Source organism: Pituophis catenifer, unplaced genomic scaffold (genome assembly GCF_029215685.1).
Source record: "Pituophis catenifer annectens isolate HBS135680 unplaced genomic scaffold, rPitCat1.0.hap2 SCAF_6, whole genome shotgun sequence".
Taxonomy (NCBI): Eukaryota; Metazoa; Chordata; class Lepidosauria; order Squamata; family Colubridae; genus Pituophis; species Pituophis catenifer.
Window position 1 is genome coordinate 77,089,508 of NW_027256886.1, and position 19,225 is coordinate 77,108,732.

General features: G+C 43.6%; 1 protein-coding gene across 1 annotated transcript; it reads left to right on the plus strand.

Annotated features, from left to right (window-relative positions):
- Positions 1 to 5,729: 5,729 nt before the first annotated feature.
- CHST3 (carbohydrate sulfotransferase 3) lies at positions 5,730 to 12,093 on the plus strand. The gene is made up of 2 exons (XM_070945805.1): positions 5,730 to 5,866; positions 9,879 to 12,093. Exons 1-2 carry the CDS (start codon positions 5,730 to 5,732, stop codon positions 11,116 to 11,118), a joined length of 1,377 nt encoding a protein of 458 aa, XP_070801906.1. The 3' UTR covers positions 11,119 to 12,093.
- The last annotated feature ends 7,132 nt before the right edge of the window (positions 12,094 to 19,225 follow it).

The window sequence follows — 19,225 nt, forward strand, 5'->3', positions numbered from 1 at the left end:
TCATTGACTGGCACAGGAGTTGGAGACTCCACAAGGTTGGAGACCCCTGGACTAGCACACTAAAGTCCATTATTTGATTAGAACAAAATACTCACTGAAGAACAGTTATAGAAACATTATGCTTGAATATGAATGCAGCCAAATAACAAAATAAAACAGTATGTTCATTTCTACTAGTACTATACCTCTTAATTAAGAAAAAAATAACTTATTGTTAGTACTAATACTATATTTATTTATTTATTTATTTTATTGATTGATTACATTTATTGGCCGCTCATCTTACCACAGGGTAACTCTTACAATATATCACTCTGTAATTCCCATTAAATCTATATTTGGGGCTTAAAAACTGCTGGTTAAAACTATGGAATTAAATTAGGATGGGATTTTGTACAAACACCAGCAATAAAATTTTAGAGTACTAGTTGTTTCACTCAACATACTAGGCAGTGGTGGGATTCAAATTTTTTTACTACCGGTTCTCTGGGTATGGCAGGGGAAGGATACTGTAAAATCTCCATTCCATCCCCACTCCAGGGGAAGGATACTGCAAAATCCCCATTTCCTCCTGATCAGCTGGGACTCCGGAGGCAGAGAATAGATGGGGGCGGGGCCAGTCACAGGTGGTATTTACCAGTTCTCCGAACTACTCAAAATTTCCACTACCGGTTCTCCAGAACTGGTCAGAACCTGCTGAATCCCACCTTTGATACTTGGCCAAAATGTGATGAACAGTTTGTAGCTCTGCGTATGTAAGTATCCAGTTCAGTACTTTTCTGAATGTAACCCCCGTAGTTTTAATTAATTATGGATTAGCGTGTTGAGGAAATATAGATACTGGTGAAATTACAATGAAACATAACTGATACACAAACCCTTTGTTCAAAGCACCCTGAGCCCCATGTTCAATTCAAGAAAGCAAGACTTATTTAATTGCAAGCACTAGTATTGTGCAATTTCACTTCAATTTATTGTGTGGTCAAAGACCAGCATGGATAATAAATAAAATAGAATTTAAGACAGAGTTAAAATGCATTGATAAAACAAGCTAACTAACATCTACAATAAAAGTGAGATCCAGGGTACAGCCTATATTAAATAATCATGTAAATACTACAATTATATTAAATAGGATAACATGTAAAATGACAAATATCTAAAAGTGTTAATATTGGCAAAGCAAAAATAGCTAAACTTTAAGTGGATTAGAGTTTCAAGGAATGCTGGCTGGAGAATTCTGGGAGTTGAAGTCCACAAGTCTTAAAGCTACCAAGTTTGAAGATCTCAGCTAGGTTAAGCCAGTGTCACAGTTTAACAAATCAAAGGACTAAGATGGGTTGGGCAACTATGGCCCCTTTACAATCTGTGGACTTCAACTTCCAGAATTCCTGAGCCAGCCATGTACAAACAGGCCAGCTGGCTCAGGAATTCTGGGAGTTGAAGTCCACAGGTTATGACCATAGTTGCCCACCTCTAGACTAAGATCTACTCCTAACGAAGAATTTGAGAAATCCAGTCCCATGGAGTCAGAGCTCTTGTGGGGGGGGGGGGGGGGAACTGCTTGGCCTTTTCAAGGGCATGTGTCTTCATTTTCAATATGCCAACTTTTCAGCTTATATATTGTCCCCATTAGAAGGCTGTCTCTTTAAGCCTTCCATCAAGCAAGTGTTAAATCCTGGGAGGAGTGATTTTGGCTATATAGGCACAAAAGCTTTCACTGCACTCTTGAGTTTGTTGGAACAAAATGCCCCCTGGAAGGTAATTACTAGCTCATTGTGTCTCTTTGGCAAGATAGCAAGTTTAATATCGAAAAGAGCCTTGATGGTACAGTGGTTAATGCACCCTGTTATTAACACAGCTGCCTGCAATTTCTGCTGGTTCGAATCTCTCCAAGGCTCAAGGTTGACTCAGCCTTCCATCCTTTCTAAGGTAGGTGAAATGAGGACCCAGTTTGTGGGGGCAATAAGCTGACTTTGTATAAAAATATACAAAAGAATGAAGGCTATTGCTTAACACATTGTAAGCCGCCCTGAGTCTCCGGAGAAGGGCGGCATATAAATCAAATTAATATATATATTTTCTTAGGATTGATCTTTTTTCCCCCCCTTTAAAGATGCTAATTAACTTAGTTAACAAGAATCAGTTTGCTTTCTTTTGCTTCTTTTAAAAGTTGGTCTCAGTTGTCAAATATGCTGGACCTGCATTGGTTCTTCTGACATGTGATATTGCCTGTTTCTCCATTCTGGCAGCTGCTTTAATGAAAGATGGTCTGAAGGCAATTTGATTCTTATAGCAGCAGCATTCTTTTTTTCTTTTCAGGTTGCCTGAAAGCCTGAGGGAGAAAAAAAAAATGAGCTCCTTTCACAAATAGTTGAGAGCAGCTTGCGGAAGATCTGAAATATGTAATTGCTAAAGTGTGCACCGTTGTCTTAATTAATGGGGGCTTTATCACGCCTAATGAATTTTATCAGCCAGAGCTTTGATTCTCAGAAAAGTAATGGGGAAAACAGTCTCCCAAAAGACAGAACAGGGAGGAAAACAAAGAGGATCAGGTTACAGCTCTAAGTATTATTGCACTGCTGTAATGTTCAGACATATTTAAAAAAAACTATACCTATAAAGGGTGACGGGGTGGCTCAGTGGCTAAGATGCTGAGCTTGTCGATTGAAAAGTCGGCAGTTCAGCGGTTCGAATCCCTAGTGCCGCGTAACAGGGTGAGCTCCCGTTACTTATCCCAGCTTCTGCCAACCTAGCAGTTCGAAAGCACGTAAAAAATGCAAGTAGAAAAATAGGGACCACCTTTGGTGGGAAGGTAACAGCGTTGTGTGCGCCTTTGGCATTTAGTCATGCCGGCCACATGACCAAGGACAGTGCTGGCTCTTCAGCTTTGAAATGGAGATAAGCACCGCCCCCTAGAGTCGGGAACGACTAGCACATATGTGCGAGGGGAACCTTTATCTTTACTTTATATCTATAAAATAATAAACACGTGAGGGAAAAGTGTGGGCTAAATGTTTTTGATAAGCTAGTTCTCTCTATGCAAGAGGGATTTTTTTAATGTAACGAGAACAATTTGACAACCTGTTTAGCCAGCAAGGTTGGCATACAAGTAGTCCTTGACTTATGACCATTCGCTTAGTGACTGTTTAAATTTATGACCAATCCCTCTGGGTGTATTTATAACCCAGATTCAAAGTTCTGGCAACCCTGCCTCACCCAGTTGCACTTGGGGGCACTCAGCAACTGACCTGCATTTATAACTGTTTGCAGCAGCCTGCCTTTACAATGACCATGTTTTATGATATTTTTGCAAAAAAACAACACAAAATAAAAAAACCGAGAAATAAATGCTGGTGTTTGTAAAAACACCATGTAGCAAACCCTGCGTTCGCTTCATGACCACGTTGTTTGCTTAACAATGGCAGCATTTGTTTGTTTTGTTTGTTTGTTTTATTAGATTTATATACCGCCCTACTCCCGAAGGACTCAGGGCGGTGAACAGGCACAGAATAAAATACATAGATACAAAAGTTAAAAGACATAATTAAAACCAGATTAAATAATTTAGCCCGAGACAATTAAAAAATCCCAATAATTTAAAACAGATTAAAATTTCTATTTAAAAGAATTTTAAAACAGGGGAGAAAATTAGGCCAGGCTGGCTTGCTGGAATAGGAGAATCTTAAGAGCACGGCGGAAAGTGCGTAGATCAGGGATCCTCCATATCTCTGGGGGAGCTCGTTCCAGATAGTGGGTGCCCCCACAAAGAAGGCCCTCCCCCTGGGGGCCGCCAGTCGACATTGTTTAGCTGACGGCACCTGGAGGAGCCCCTCTCTATGAGAGCGTACCGGCCGGTGGGAGGCTGCTTGTGGTAGTAGGCAGTTCTGTAAATAACCAGGTCCTAAGCCATGGAGCGCTCTAAAGGTGGTAACCAAAACCTTGAAGCGCACCCGGAAGACCACCGGGAGCCAGTGCACCTCGCGCAGGAGAGGTGTCACATGGGAGCGCCATGTTGCTCCCATAACCACCCGCGCGGCCGCACTCTGCGCCAGTTGGAGCCTCCGGGTGCTCCTCAAGGGAAGCCCCATGTAGAGAGCGTTGCAGTAGTCCAGGCGGGAAGTGACAATTTGCATAATGATGCTGTGAAAAAAGTTGCAAAATCAGGTTGATCGTATGAGGTGATCTGACTTATGACCAGGATGGGCAGGCTCCATTATGGTCATAACTCAAGGACTACCTGTATTTTGGTTTTGTTGTTTTATGCTGCTTAACTCTGAATTGCAAAGAAATAAAATTGTATTTTTTTGGATAGACGCCTAAATTAATAGACATGCCCCACAGACTTCTTCAAAAGGAAATCCTAGACAAGACCATTTTTTCTGCACCCAGAAGTTAAGATATATGCATTATACTAAGTCAAAATGTGGTTGGTTTGTGGCTTAGCATACTGTGTCACACCAGCAGCCCTTGTGTTACATAAGGCATGGTTTGTGACCTGACAGTGTGAACTCTGCCCCTGTAAATCAGAGAACATATGACCACAGGGATAGTTTCATAGTCATAGTGTCAGGCCTGGAAGCCATCTTTTGCATTGGATCTTCAGGCCTGCCACATTTAGTGCTGTGGGAAACTGGGAGGGGGGATTGTATGGAGTAGGGGAGATATCTAGCCATAATAACATTCCTTTCTGGAGAGTCAAGGACATCTTGCCCCGCACCTGGGGTGGTGTGACTGGGAGGCATCTCCAGTTGGGACCGTGCATTGATTGGACCATGTGATGGGCCTGTGGGTGTTGGGCAGGGACTTGAACTTTCCTATGAGTGGGGAAAACCTGGAAGCTTTCAGATTCGGGTTTTCCCAGATGTGCCAATAAAATGGAACTTTGAGGAATTTCTAGCCTCGGAGTCTTCTTTCGTTGGGGGTGTTACTTGGAACCCTGACACATAGTACCACTAAATACTGCACTGGTGAGACCACACGTGGAATACTGCGTCCAGTTCTGGTCACCACGATACAAAAAAGGTACTGATACCCTAAAAAGGGTGCAGAGAAGAGCAACAAAGATGATTGGGGCTCTGGAGGCTAAACTATACAGTGAATGATTGAGGGAACTAGTGAGTTCACTCCGTCTTTTGTCTAGTCTAATGAAGAGAAGGACTAAGAGTGATATCTAGTACTTGAGGGACTGACACCGAGAAGATGGGGTCGACCTATTCTCCAAAGCATCTGAGAACAGGACAAGACATAAGAGATGGAAGATCATTAAAGAGAGATCCAACCTAGATCTAAAAAGAAATTTCCCGACAGAATAATTATTCAGTTGAATAGCTTGCCTCTAGAAGTTAACGATCCTCCATTACTGGAGGTTTTCAAGTAGAGAATGGGCAGCCATTTTGTCCAAAATGCATGAGCAGGGGGTTGCACTAGAAGACCTACTGTATAAGGTCCCTTCCAAATCACAGCTTACCATAATGTGTGAGGCCAGCAATTAGCCAAGGAAAGGCTTGAATCTATGTGCATTTATTTTGTCCCTCAGTCTAAAGAGAAGATGTTCAAGTCATTCTATCTTCTCTTTCTTTCTGCAGGACAACATCTCCTGAAGAAGATAAACTAATCCCAGACACTGCTTTCCATACTGCCGAAAAACCACAGGACAAGGAAAGTTTCATTTTCCCTCTGTGAGGGAATTTTCGCTGGCAGGCTCTTGAAAAATAAATTCTTTTCCCATGGATAAAATTCTCACCTTGTCTCAAGATATCTGGGAACTATTTCATCGCCTGAGGATGAAGAGCAAGTACGCCATTCTTCTGGTTTTTGTGGTAGCCCTTGTCATAATTGAGAAGGAGAACAACATCATCTCAAGGTAGGGGGGGGAAGGAAAAGAGGCTGTGCTGGAAAAGAGGCTTTCTTGGTCTTCTTCTCTGGCCTTCAGGCTGCACATTGTATCTTACTGAGCTTGCCAGTCCCAACTTGCTACCACCAGTTCACCTGTCTTTTGGAACCAGGTAAATATTAACATTTCCCAGTCTGAATTAAGTTGCATCTTTATTCACGAACAGGGACGCGGTGCTTGTCAATCAGAAGGTTGGCAGTTCAGCAGTTCGAATCCCTTGTGCCATGTAACGGAGTGAGCTCCCGTTACTTGTCCCAGCTTCTGCCAACCTAGCAGTTCAAAAGCACGTAAAAAATGCAAGTAGAAAAATAGGGACCACCTTTGGTGGGAAGGGAACAGCGTTCCGTGCGCCTTTGGCATTTAGTCATGCCGGCCACATGACCACGGAGACGTCTTTGGACAGCGCTGGCTCTTCAGTTTAGAAACGGAGATGAGCACCGCCCCCAAGAGTCGGGAACGACTAGCACATATGTGCAAGGGGAACCTTTACCTTTTAAGTTACCTAGGTTAGACGTTACATTACCTGAAGAAGTAATTGATAGTTTTTTAAAGACAAAAACTTGTAAGTATTTACATTATTTTTCTATGTACTGTATATCTTTACTTTTTTGTTTAGGTTCTATGAGTGAATACATAATTGTATTGTCTAATTTGGCAGGAATCTACCTGCAATGTTAATCTAGGGCTACGTGTAGACAGGCCCTTCAAACTTTACATTGAGCATCCAAATTGCTAAAACTTGGAGGCATTGTGGTAAATCATTTATGGCAGTGGTCCCCAACCCCCGGTCCGCGGACCGGTGCCGGGCCGTGGAGTACCTGGCACCGGGCCGCGCAGCGGCCGGGGGACATGAACGCTGCAGCGCAAAGGCTCCTGGGCCGTGCGCAAAGGCTCCAGGGAAGAGAGCCCCGCGCAGGTACGCACATGTGGCCCAAAGCCCCCACCCCTGCGCGCGCTCAGCGGGCCACAGTAAAATTATCAAAGGCTGATTGGTCCGCGGCGATAAAAAGGTTGGGGACCACTGATTTATGGTACCAGGTCTGAATGTTTAGGATATTTATACGATCAGAGGCAATAATAATTAATATATTCTAATTACAAGTAAGTATAGGAAAAGTATTTTAATACTTTTTTGCTACTACCATACTGACATACATTAAAGAATCAGTTTATAAGGCTACAGCTGGTCCGTGCAGGGCAGTCATCTAGAATGGCAGTCATCATTGCATACAAACAGGTTTGGAAAGCTTCAGAATGTTTTTAAATGTTGCCAGGATCCTTTGAGAGCATATCAAATTTCAGCTGAAGAATTAGGTACTATACAATCCAATTAAAAGTAACAATTTGTTGCTATTTCTTTTGTTTAGCAGTATGTTAAATATCAACTTGCAAAGCATCCCTGGCCTGCTCTCGAGTTGCCATAGGCCAGGTGGGATGGGAAACTGGCAAAACTGCACAGCAGCCAAAAACAGATGCACATTCCACACTTATCTCCCTCAAGGCTGTATCCCAGGGATACTTACAGCAGTCGAAGGGGAGTGACCTCTAAAACTCGTGAAATCACTCCGTTGGCGAATGTGATTGATGACATACCCTGGGGGGAGTGGGGAAACAGAGTCATAGTTGGAGGGTAAATTACGTAGGGTCAGAGCTGGCTTCATTTGGGAATGTGCAGACAGGAAGCTCCTAATAAATATCTGTATTTCTTTTGAAGATTGGCTTGAGATTCATGGTTTAATTAGGGCATCTGTGGGAACCCTGACATTAAATATATTGAATTTAATGTGTGATCTGGGCCACGTTCATTGTGATAAGAGCCATCTTAATATAAATGAAACATCTTAAGCCAGTGTTTCTCAATCTTGGCAACTTTAAGATGTGTGGACTTCAATTCCCAGAATTCCCCAGCCAGGAAGGTTGCCAAGATTGAAAAATACTGAGTTAGACGGACACTTTTAGTTACTTTTCCACCAGGCTCAGGACAAGGATGATGGACTTTGCTAAGGTTCATTTGAGATCCTGAGAAAATCAGCACAACCGTTGAGTCCTACGGCCAATTTTGTGTCCCAGCTAAGACCTCCTGTGGACAAGATCTATTTCCTTGATAATCCTTTGAACCACTATTTTGCAAAAAACAGAATCCAGGTTCAGAGAATTCAAACAGGATAAGGACCAAATCAATATTGTATAGCCTTTTATTGAAATTAAAGAATTGTTTGCCCCTTCACTTGCTGTGGACCTTGATAGACTCCCAGCTCCAAATTCAATGCATACAGTATATTGGTGAGGCCCAAGCTGTGTGTTTCCAATGTATTTTATACGTACACAAGCACTTGCTCACTAATCATCAACTGTATTAAGGAATAGTACAGTTACAAGGCCAAAAAATTAGAGAAACCACATTCAGTCTGCATTTTCTTGCCAAAGTCTTGGCTTTTGATTTGGATTCCAAAGCCAACCGTAGATTACTTTCCAGGGGATGGTACTACCTATCCTCACTAATTGAATTCCTGGATATAGAAGGGATGAATGTGATCCTCAGATCACTGTTTCTCAACCTTGGTAACCTTAAGATGTGTAGACTTCAACTCCCAGAATTCTGCAACCAGCATGCTGGTTGGGGATTTCTTGGAATTGAAGTGCACATATCTTAAAATAGCCAAGGTTGAGAAACACCGATCTAACTCTAGGACAATGTTGGCGAACCTTTTCAGCACGGAGTGCTGAAACGGGAGGGTGCACATGCGCACGTGCATGCCGGAAACCGGAAGAGCAGCTGCCTGGTGCGCATGCGCATGCCGGGAAGATGATCTTCCAGTTTCGAATGCACGCATGCGCACCGGCCACTTGGTCTTCTGGTTTCTGGTGTGCATGCACGCACAAAGACCAGCTGGCCAATGCGCAGGCGTGCGCCGGAAAATGGAAAATCATCTTCCCAGCGCACGCATGTGTGCTGGGCGACTGCTCTTCTGGTTTCCAGCACACCCGCGTGCATGCATGTCCCCCATTTTGGCACTTGATGCAGCAGCCCGGTGTGAAGATTATCTTCCGGTTTCTAGCACATGCATGCGCTCTGGGTGGCTGCTCTTCCAGTGCTCCCATGCGCGTGAAGACCAGCTGGCCGGCACACTGGCAACGGCTCGCATGCCCGGAGAGATAGCTCTGCGTGCCACTTCTGGAACACGTGCCATAGGTTTGCCATCACGGCTCTCGGATGTGCTAAGTTCCTTGCAGGCCAGAGAGATTCTGTGGAAGATGCTCAGTTGTTCCTCAGCAGATGATTGAGAGGGGAAGATGATTCTGAAGATAGAAGAGAAGAACCTGGCCCATTCTATCCATCTCAGACTAACATGCCTGCTTTTAATTTAATTTAATTTAATTTAATTTAATTTAATTTAATTTAATTTAATTTAATTTAATTTAATTTAATTTAATTTAATTTAATATTTAATTTAATTTAATTTAATTTAATTTAATTTAATTTAATTATTTAATTTAATTTAATTTAATTTAATTTAATTTAATTTAATTTAATTTAATTTAATTTATTGCATTTCTATGCCGCCCAACTCCCAAGGGACTCTGGGCGGCTTACAGCAAAAATAATGCAAACAATGAACATAGAAAAATTATTTAAAAACATTATAAAAACATTTTAAAAACATTAAAAGCCCATGCACACCATTCATGGCCGGATCTCGTAAGATTGCAACAGCGAGATCAACGGCCCCAGGCCTGCCAGAAAAGCCAGGTCTTCACCGCTTTCCGGAAGGCCAATAGGGTGGGGGTAGTCCGGATCTCAGGAGGTAACTGTTTCCAGAGAGCTGGGGCAGCCACAGAGAAGGCCCTCCCCCACGGGCCCACCAGCTGGCATTGCTTAGCTGACGGGACCCGGAGGACACCAACTCTGTGGGATCTTACCGGTCGCTTTAAATATCACTGCTGTTCTTGGCCCTGATGATTGTATTCTTTCTCTTTACAGGGTTTCAGACAAACTGAAGCAGTCTCCACTGTCTCTGCCAGAAGCCAACAGCACTGATTCTGGGTTGATGCCGCCAGAGAATGGCTCCCTCTTGTCACTCAGCGCACTGGATCTGGCCTTCTCCCAGCTTAAACACCGGTTGCAGAACATCACTTTGCAGCTTGGTGGCACTCTGCTGGCCCCCACTCAAAGGACACGGAAACATGTTCTCCTCATGGCCACCACCCGTACCGGCTCTTCCTTTGTAGGGGAATTCTTCAACCAGCAGGGCAACATTTTCTACCTCTTTGAACCGCTGTGGCATGTAGAGAAGACGGTGTCTTTCGAATCGGGTGGCGCTAATGCGGTGGGATCGGCCCTTGTCTACAGAGATGTTTTGAAGCAGCTGTTCCTCTGCGACCTTTACATTTTGGAAAACTTCATCATCCCATTCCCAGAGGATCACCTGACTCAGTTTCTCTTTCGGCGGGGTTCAAGTCGCTCTTTGTGCGAGGACCCTGTTTGCACGCCCTTTGTCAAGAAGGTCTTTGAGAAGTACCACTGCAAGAACCGCCGCTGTGGCCCCCTGAATGTGACTCTGGCAGTGGAGGCCTGCCTGCAGAAGGAGCACATCGCCCTTAAGGCTGTCCGAATTCGACAGCTGGAATTCTTGCGTCCGTTAGTCGAAGATCCCCGCCTGGACTTGAGGATAATTCAGTTGGTGCGAGATCCTCGGGCAGTGCTGGCCTCTCGCATGGTGGCTTTTTCGGGTAAGTATGAAACCTGGAAGAAATGGGCTAATGAAGGTGTAGCAACCCTTAATGAGGATGAAGTCCACAGGTTGCGAGGCAACTGTGAAAGCATCCGACTCTCGGCTGAACTTGGTTTAAAGCAGCCAGCATGGCTTCAGGGTCGCTACATGCTGGTCCGCTATGAGGATATTGCCAGATCCCCTCTCCAGAAAGCCAAGGAAATGTATAAATTCACCGGCATCGCTCTCACCACGCAGGTGGAGGACTGGATCCTGAAAAATACACAGGCCCCTCAAGATAGCAATGACATCTACTCCACCCAGAAAAACTCCTCTGAACAATTTGAGAAATGGCGATTCAGCATCCCCTTCAAACTTGCCCAGGTGGTCCAGAACATCTGCACGCCAGCCATGAAACTGTTTGGCTACAAGTTGGCCAACAGCGCTGAGACTCTTACAAACAGATCCATCAGCTTGCTAGAAGAGAGGAGGAACTTCTGGATCACGTAAAGGTTGCCGTCATTGGTGGATTATTATTTTTTCCCCAATCATAGCGTTCTTTGAATTGAGAAAGTCTTGAGCACTTAAGCAAAGAACTTTTGGCTTTATCTGGGAACAAGCATCACTTGCTGGCATATTTGACACTTCCAGGTGGATTATAATGGGATCACAACACTGGCACAAGGAAGGATTCTGAATCTAACGCAGAGTGGAGGATTAAACCCTGCGTCCCAGTTTCCCTACCTCATGTCCACATGCTTTCTGTCGGAGATGTCGTCTCTCACCTTCACCAAACATCCAAAGAGAGTGAATGTTTTATATTTAAAATAAATTTATCACTTGGAAGAAAAAACAAACAAACATGGGCTTCTTGACTTGCAGAGAACCTGTGAGAGAAGCAGAACGTTGCACTGATCTCATCTAAGGCAGCCTTAAAGAATCTGTCAGTCAGATATTTGGGAAGGGAAGGAAAGAAACTTATTTAGCACAACTGAAAGAGCGAGAAAGCTGACTGCTTCATGTGTAGACAGAGCGTGTTTTGTACACGTTTCCCCTAAAATCCTCGGATAAATTGAGGCCTTGTTTAAATGGAGGAGGTGTGACTGGATAAGAGAGATGCATGGCATAGAACAGAGGGGCTCTACCTGTAAGGAGACTTTGGGCCACACACAGTTTTATGCACTTAGTATTTGTTTCTATCCTAACTCACTCAGTGCTTTGAGAGATTTAAAGCAAACAAGCAATGAAATATTCTAAGAGAAAGAGACTGGAACAATAGTCATCCTACATCTGTGGACATGAACTTCACTTACGCCATTAGTTGCTGTGCCGTCCATTAGCCTTTCTTTTTTCAAGTCTTTCATCTGCTTTTCTTACTTATCTCTGAATCAATTGCACCGACCTTCATCTGGTATCTGGGACACTAAAGTGCTTTCTCATCCAATGAAAGAAAGCGGTGGCTTTAATTGTGTTTTTCTCCTTCATCCCTATAATTGTTTCTGTCCTTCAATGTGATGTTGGAAATTGCCAGCATTTCCCTTCTGTAATTTCTGGGGAAATGGTTTCTTCCAAGCCACATTTGTTGAAGCAGAAAGAGGAAATCTTGGAAGGGAGAAAAGAGCAGCTGGACTTGGTCAAGAGGAAGGCAGCAAAAATAACAGAAACAGAAAAAGGACCTCTGGTTGCCCCTCTCTGAAATTCCTCTGACTAATTTCCATTGCTGGATCCTGCAGAAAACATCTAATGAATTTCATTTAGCTGTTCATCAAAGCACTTATTAACATGGTAGAAAGTATAATTCCTGACTGGGAATTTGGTATTTCATCCCACAATGGAAGCCATATCAGGATCTTGATGGCCAAAAAAACAAAGTACCCACTTGGGGGCAATTCAATCTGGTTTTCTCTGAACCTGGTTGGAGTCCAACACATACACATACACCAGTGGTGGGTTCCTCCCGGTTCGGCCCAGTTCGGCCAAGCCGGTGGCAGTGACGATATGATGTCACCGAACCGGTTCTCTTTGTTCGGGAGCTGGGCCCTCCCCCCCCCGCATTATTCTTACCTTTTATTTGGCCCCACTCCCAATCTATTCGCTGCCTCCTGAGTCCCAGCTGATCGGCTAGAAGGAAAAAGCTGTTTAAACTCTTGCCGCAGGGCTTCAAAGGGCCGCCCTACAGCTGATCAGTGTTAAAAGGCAGTGTGGTGGTAGACCGGTGCCTCCAAAAACAAATGGGTAGACCGGTGCCTCCAAAAACAAATGGGTAGACTGGTGCCTTCAAAAACAAATGAGTAGACCAGTGCCTCCAAAACAAATGAGTAGACCGGAATGCTCCAAGAACAAATGGGTAGACCGGAACAGCTCTGCAAGCAGTTAAAAGCCTGGTAGACCAATACCTCTGCTAAATCTAAAGAATTGTCACATGACCATCAAACCACGCCCACAAAATAAGCCATGCCCACAGAACTGGTAGTAAAAAAATTTAGAATCCACCCCTGACACACACACACACTCCCAGGAATTTTATCCGAGTGGTAACATTTTCAACATATTCAATTTTGGGAAAGGCTGACATGGATTATCACGTCCCATTTTGATTTAATAAATGGATAGATTAATGTCAGGGACTGAACACACACAGACAAAGAATAAAGTATGTTTGTCATCTCTCTGTGCAGTTTCATTAACAATCAGAGTCATGTGTGATTGTCTGGCAGTGCTAATTTAACACCTAACCTCCACATTTTCTTATCTGTAGTGAGAAGAACATTTAATGCGCCAGCAGTTTTCGTTCCTTTTCCTTAGCAAAACAGAAAAAAAAGACAATCATTTAAATCACTATTTCTTTTCTTCTTTTCCATGGAGCACTAAATAGGCGACCACATTTGTTTTGATACACTCCAAGGAACAAAGATTGATGTGACCATCATTTGATTTCATGGCATTGACTGAGTGAGCAAGAATGGGCTTTGCGTAGATGTGGCAAGAATGTGTAATCACGAGTATGCCTTTTCCCTTCTTGTTTTGCCTGCAAGAAAGAGTACCGGCTTCCAAACAGCGTATGATAATGCAGATTTATCTCTGAATAAAACCATTTCTGAGATACCATTAAGTTCCTCCAAGGTTCTGGCCAAAATCAGAACCTTAAGGCTGTATAGCCCCACTGCATGTCTGAATTGCAGACAAAGCTGGATTGTCTACGAAAAAAGTTATCAAGAAAGAAAAAGATGGAGCATCGGCTAACAATCCCACAGTTGATTCCAGCCTACGCTTATGATTTGTTTTTTCCACTTACATTAGTAAAGTGGTGCCATGTCAACATGATTCATACACTGTGTCAACTTACCCTCAAATATAAATCATGCCAGTCTTTCAGTTAGCTAGTTGTCCCATCTCTCTTAACCCACTGCAAGGATGCATCGTCACCTTGCACCACAGGTGTACTCTTGCACATACCTTTATGTCTCTGACAAGCCTTTTGATATCCCTCCAGGGGTGGGCTTCAAAAATTTTAGCAAGGGGTTCTCTGCCCAGTTGCTGGGGGGGGGCATGGGCATGGGGGTGTGGCCTAGTCGGCCTCCTGCACCACAGCAGGGGGGGTGTTTTTGCCCTCCCCGGGCTCTGGAGGCTTTCCTTGAGCCTCCGGGAGGGCAAAAACGGTCTCCCCAGGCTCCGGAGGTCCTCCTTCAAGTGTGAAATGCTCCTGGTTCGGACCGGATCGGGCAATCTGGTAATAATTGTGGCAGGTGGTTTGGAGAACCGGCAGCGATAGCGGTGCGAGGCTCCGCCCACCCACCTGGCTGTCATTACTTCCTGCTTTTAAAAGGTTAAAAAAAAGGCTATGATGATTGTGCGCCACAGCTGTGGTCGTCAGAGCCTTTTTTTTTTACTTTTAAAAGCATTTTTTTACAACTTATTCAGCCAAATAAGTTGTAAAAAAATGCTTTAAAAAAGTTTTTTTAAAAAAAGTTGGCCACGCCCACCCAGTCACATTACCACCACCACCACCCCAAGCCATGCCCACAGAACCGGTAGTAACTAATTTTATATTTCACCACTGCCCTCCTTCCTTCCTGAACTTCCGGTAGGCTCATTTTTCGCCCTCCCCAAGACTCCGTGCACACCCTGCACTTACCTGCATACAAAACGGACCACGTGGAGATTTCGGGGAGGGGAGGGGTGGGGACTTCTGGCAGGGCGGGGCCAGCCAAGAGTGGGATTTGGGGGTTCTCCGAACTGCACAGAATATTAGCAAGAGGTTCTCCTGAACCCCTCAAACCCCCAGCAGCTCACCCCTATATCCCTCTATAACCTTGGATAAGCTCTGCTTCTGAACTATATCCAATTCTCTTAAAGGAAGTGTGTTGAAATATTCCTAACTATCCTACAAAAACATTCTGAATTAGATATTTCAATCAGCACTATTTTCTGTGCAATAGTGTTTTCCCTTTCTACTACTTTGTAGTAGTAGTAAAAAAACTTTTACATTTTTCTATTTGGTGGCGATGGTGGTAGAGCTGGGGAATTTATCTTAATTTTGTTACAATTATTTATGTGAAAGAGCTGGGGCTGGTTGAAAAAAGCCGCAACTTCCTGCCTTATTTTGAACTTTCTGTTCTTTTCTTTCTGAAAGCTGTAAACTCTGGGGTTCATTTATTTATTTATTGTACGGGGAAGATAACCGTTGCTTTGGGAGAAGGAATCAAAACTGCACAAAAATAAATAAAAACAATTTCCCCAAGAATCAGAGGTCAACTTGATTTTCCAAAGAGGGAGTCAACTTGATTTTCCAAAGCACCAGAGGGCAGGACAAAAAGCAACAGATGGAAACTAATCAAGGAGAGAAACAACCTGGAATTAAGGAGAAACTTCTTTAACAGTGAGAAGAGTTAAGCAGTGAAACAGCTTGCCTTCAGAAGTTGTGGGTGCTCCATCCCTGGAGATTTTTAAGAAGAGACTGGACAGCCACTTGTCAAAAAAGGTATAAGGTTTCCTACTTGAGCAAGGGATTGGAGTAGAAGACTTCCAAGCAGGGGTGAAATCCAGCAGGTTCTGACAGGTTCTGGAGAACCAGTAACGAAAATTTTGAGCAGTTCAGAGAACCGGTAGCGGAAATTTTAAGTAGTTCGGAGAACTGGCAAATACCACCTCTGGCTGGCCCCAGAGTGGGGTGGGAATGGAGATTTTGCAACATCCTTCCCCCAGGAGTGGGGAGGGAATGGGGGTTTTGCAGTATCCTTCCCCTGCCACGCCCACCAAGCCACGCCCACAGAACCGGTAATAAAAAAGATTTGGATTTCACCACTGCTTCCAAGGTCTCTGAATTGAAAAAAAAATTAAGGTGATTGTAGTTAAATAATTTGCTTTTCTTTTTTTAAATGCAACTCCTTTAATTTTTGAAGAAGGATTTTATTTAAAGGAAGGAACAGGATAGGAGACAATTTCATTCCATTATCCCTGTATAACCTTGGAGCATTAAACCTCGGAGCACTATCTTGGAAACTGATTAAAGAAGCAACATGCCGCCCTAACTATATTTTCTGGATCCTCTCTTCAACATAAACTTTTGTTGCTGCACAGAAACAAATGATTTATTTATTTTTTCCATAAAAAGAAAAATGCGCAGCCGCAATCACGCCAACATTGTAAAGAAAGTATGCCCAACGTAGTGCGTAGAATATCCTTTTATTCTCTTTTAAAAACACCCTTAGAATTTAATGAAGTTTGGAAGAAAGGAACAAATATTGTGTGCAGTTTTATTCCAACAGCACCAAAACACAACACACATTTCTGTATTGCCGCCAACAGGCCTTATGCATTAGTGAGGTTTGTGGTCAAGAGTCTATTTATCCTTCCCCGATGAGGGATTGGTTGACCTGAAATGAAATGATCTGTGTTTTGTATATGGTTTCACATGCAATTGGCAAACATCAGCTGGCAGCCAGAATCTAGGCTGCATCTTCCATTTCTGGACAGCCATTTTGCTAATCCTGAAACCAATTAATTCTAATTCCCCCTTTTGCATTTTGGCAGACACGGAAGTTTTTAGTTCTGCAAGACTGAGGGTGTATTTATAGAGATCATTTATTTAAGTTTATATGGATACTATGCAGTCATACTGTATGAAGTATGTATGTGGGCTTCAATGCCATAATCCTTGGCAGTATTCCTAATTCCAAAAAGGATGGAAAACAAGCCAAGCCTGGAATCTGGTCTCAGGGTAGGAGCAGCAGACCCATAAAGGGGGACGAGAGGCATTTGACCTTTCTAGAACAAGGGTATAATTCAAAGGGTAGCGCATTTATTCAAGGAAGACTTTCATTAAAGAACTTTAGTGAACGTATCTCCAATCTGAGAAAGAGGGAAGGAGGCCCTGACCTTTTAAAATAAAAGCCAATAGCTTTTCAGATATTTAGTCTGCTAAATTATAGCAAGTTTTCCAACATCTTCCACCACTTCGTTTTTGGACAGTTGGTGCCCTAACACAGTGTTTCTCGACCTCTGCAACTTGAAGTTGTATGGACTTCAACTCCCAGAATTCCCCAGTCTGCATGAGTCCCCATGTCAGGATGTCAGGGTTCCAAGTAACTCCCTCAACGAAAGAAGACTCCAAGGCCTGAAGTTCCTCAATATTTATTTTTTTATTTTATTAGTGATGTCATATTGGCACATCTGGGAAAACCCAAATCTGAAAGCTTCCAGGTTTTCCCCACCCAAAGGAAAGTTCAAATCCCTGCCCAACACCCACAAGTCCATCACATGGTCCAATCAAAGCACCATTAGGGTTGCCAGGTCTGCTTCCAAAAAATAGCGGACAAGCGGGGGGGGGTTAAGTAGTAAAAAAAAAATTACAATTAAATTATATATTTTCTTACAAACATTTTAACACGCCATTTTAGGTCAGTCGACACAAGCTACAATACATTTTAAAAATGTGAACTGTACATAATTTTATAATATATTTTTATTTTAATCTCATCATTAATTTTTTCAGAGAATCAAGTTCAATGGATATTCGATCTTTGTCTCATTCTAACTTATGAAAAAAAAGACAAAACGCGATTCTCCTATCCTTATTCTCTTAGACTGTACAGCTTTAGATTACGTACCATTTCATCATAAAGCTTTTGAATAAAAAAAATGTCCACTATTTTGTGAAAATAATGTGAAAAAAGTGGACTGTCCGCTCAAATAGTGGACACCTGGCAACCCTAAGCACCATCCCAACTGGACATGCCTCCTAGTTCCAGCCTTCCAGGTGCAGGGCAAGATGACCTTGAACCTCTGAGAAAGGAATGTTGTGATGACTATATATCACCCAGGCTCCATGCAATCCCCCCTCCCAGTTTCCCACAGTAGTAAATGTGGCAGGACTGAAGGACCAATACAAAAGATGGCTTCCAGGCCTGACACCCCATCCACTACAGACACATTAGGGTTACCAGACCTGGTCCATACAAATTGGAATGGGCAGTAGATGGCAGCAAAAAAAGTTATCCATGTCCTACACTAGGGGTGTCAAACTCAAATTTCATTGAGGCCACTTCAGGGTTGTGTTTGACCTTGGGGGCGTGGCCAAGGTGGGCGTGGCCATCTTGATGTCACTTGTGTTGGGCGCCTGTGGTGGCCCGAGTCCTCTGCCATCAAAAACGGGCTCCTGAGCTCAGTTTTCAGCTGCAACGGCCTCCTGCAGCCTTCTGCCAGCAAAAATGAAGCTCTGGGGGAAGGTGCAGCCCCTCCAGACTCCATTTTCACTGGCAGAGGGCTGCAGGAGGCCGTTACAACCAAAAATGGAGCCTGGGAGGGCCGCACACAGCCCTCCTGAACTCTGTTTTCGCTGGCAGAGGCACCGTGGGCTGGTCCTTCGCTGTTTCCAGGGCGGCCCCATGGTCCATATCCAGCCCACAGGCCTTGAGTTTGACACCCCTGTCCTACACAATCTCCACAAGCTTTCAGAATACCAGTGATGTATGGACTCAAGCCACTGAATTCTGAGATATAAAGTCCACACATCTTAGAATGGCCAAGTATGAGAAATACTGTAGTATATAGCCCATGTTCCTTTAAGAGCTGAGAGACGGGGGTACCATTCCTCCACCTTCTCTTCTTGGAGTGTGGGTAGATTATTTTTTTTTTCTATTTTTACCTAGTGGGTGTCCTGTTATATAGATAGTCCTTGACTTACCACAATAATTGGGACCAGAATTTCTACTAAGCAAAATGATCACTGAGTGAGTGGCGCCCAATTTTTCAACTTTTTTTTGACACAGGTGTGAAGCGAGTCAACTGTTATTAACTGAATCCTACGTCCATTGTTGACTTGTTGGAAGCCAGCTAGGAAGCTTGCAAATGGCAATCACATGATCCCAGAAAGCTACAACTGTCCTAAGTACATACCAATTGCCAAGCACTTGACTTTTGATCACGTGAGCATGGGGGTGCTGAGACGGTCCAAGGGCCAGGCCTAAGTCATTTTTTTCAGTGCTGTTCTAACTTTGAACACTTGCTAAATGAATGGTTGTGAGTCAAAGACTACCAGTATCCTATGTCAGGGGTCTCCAACCTTGGCAACTTTAAGACTTGTGCTGGCTGAGGAACTCTGGGAGTTGAAGTCCAC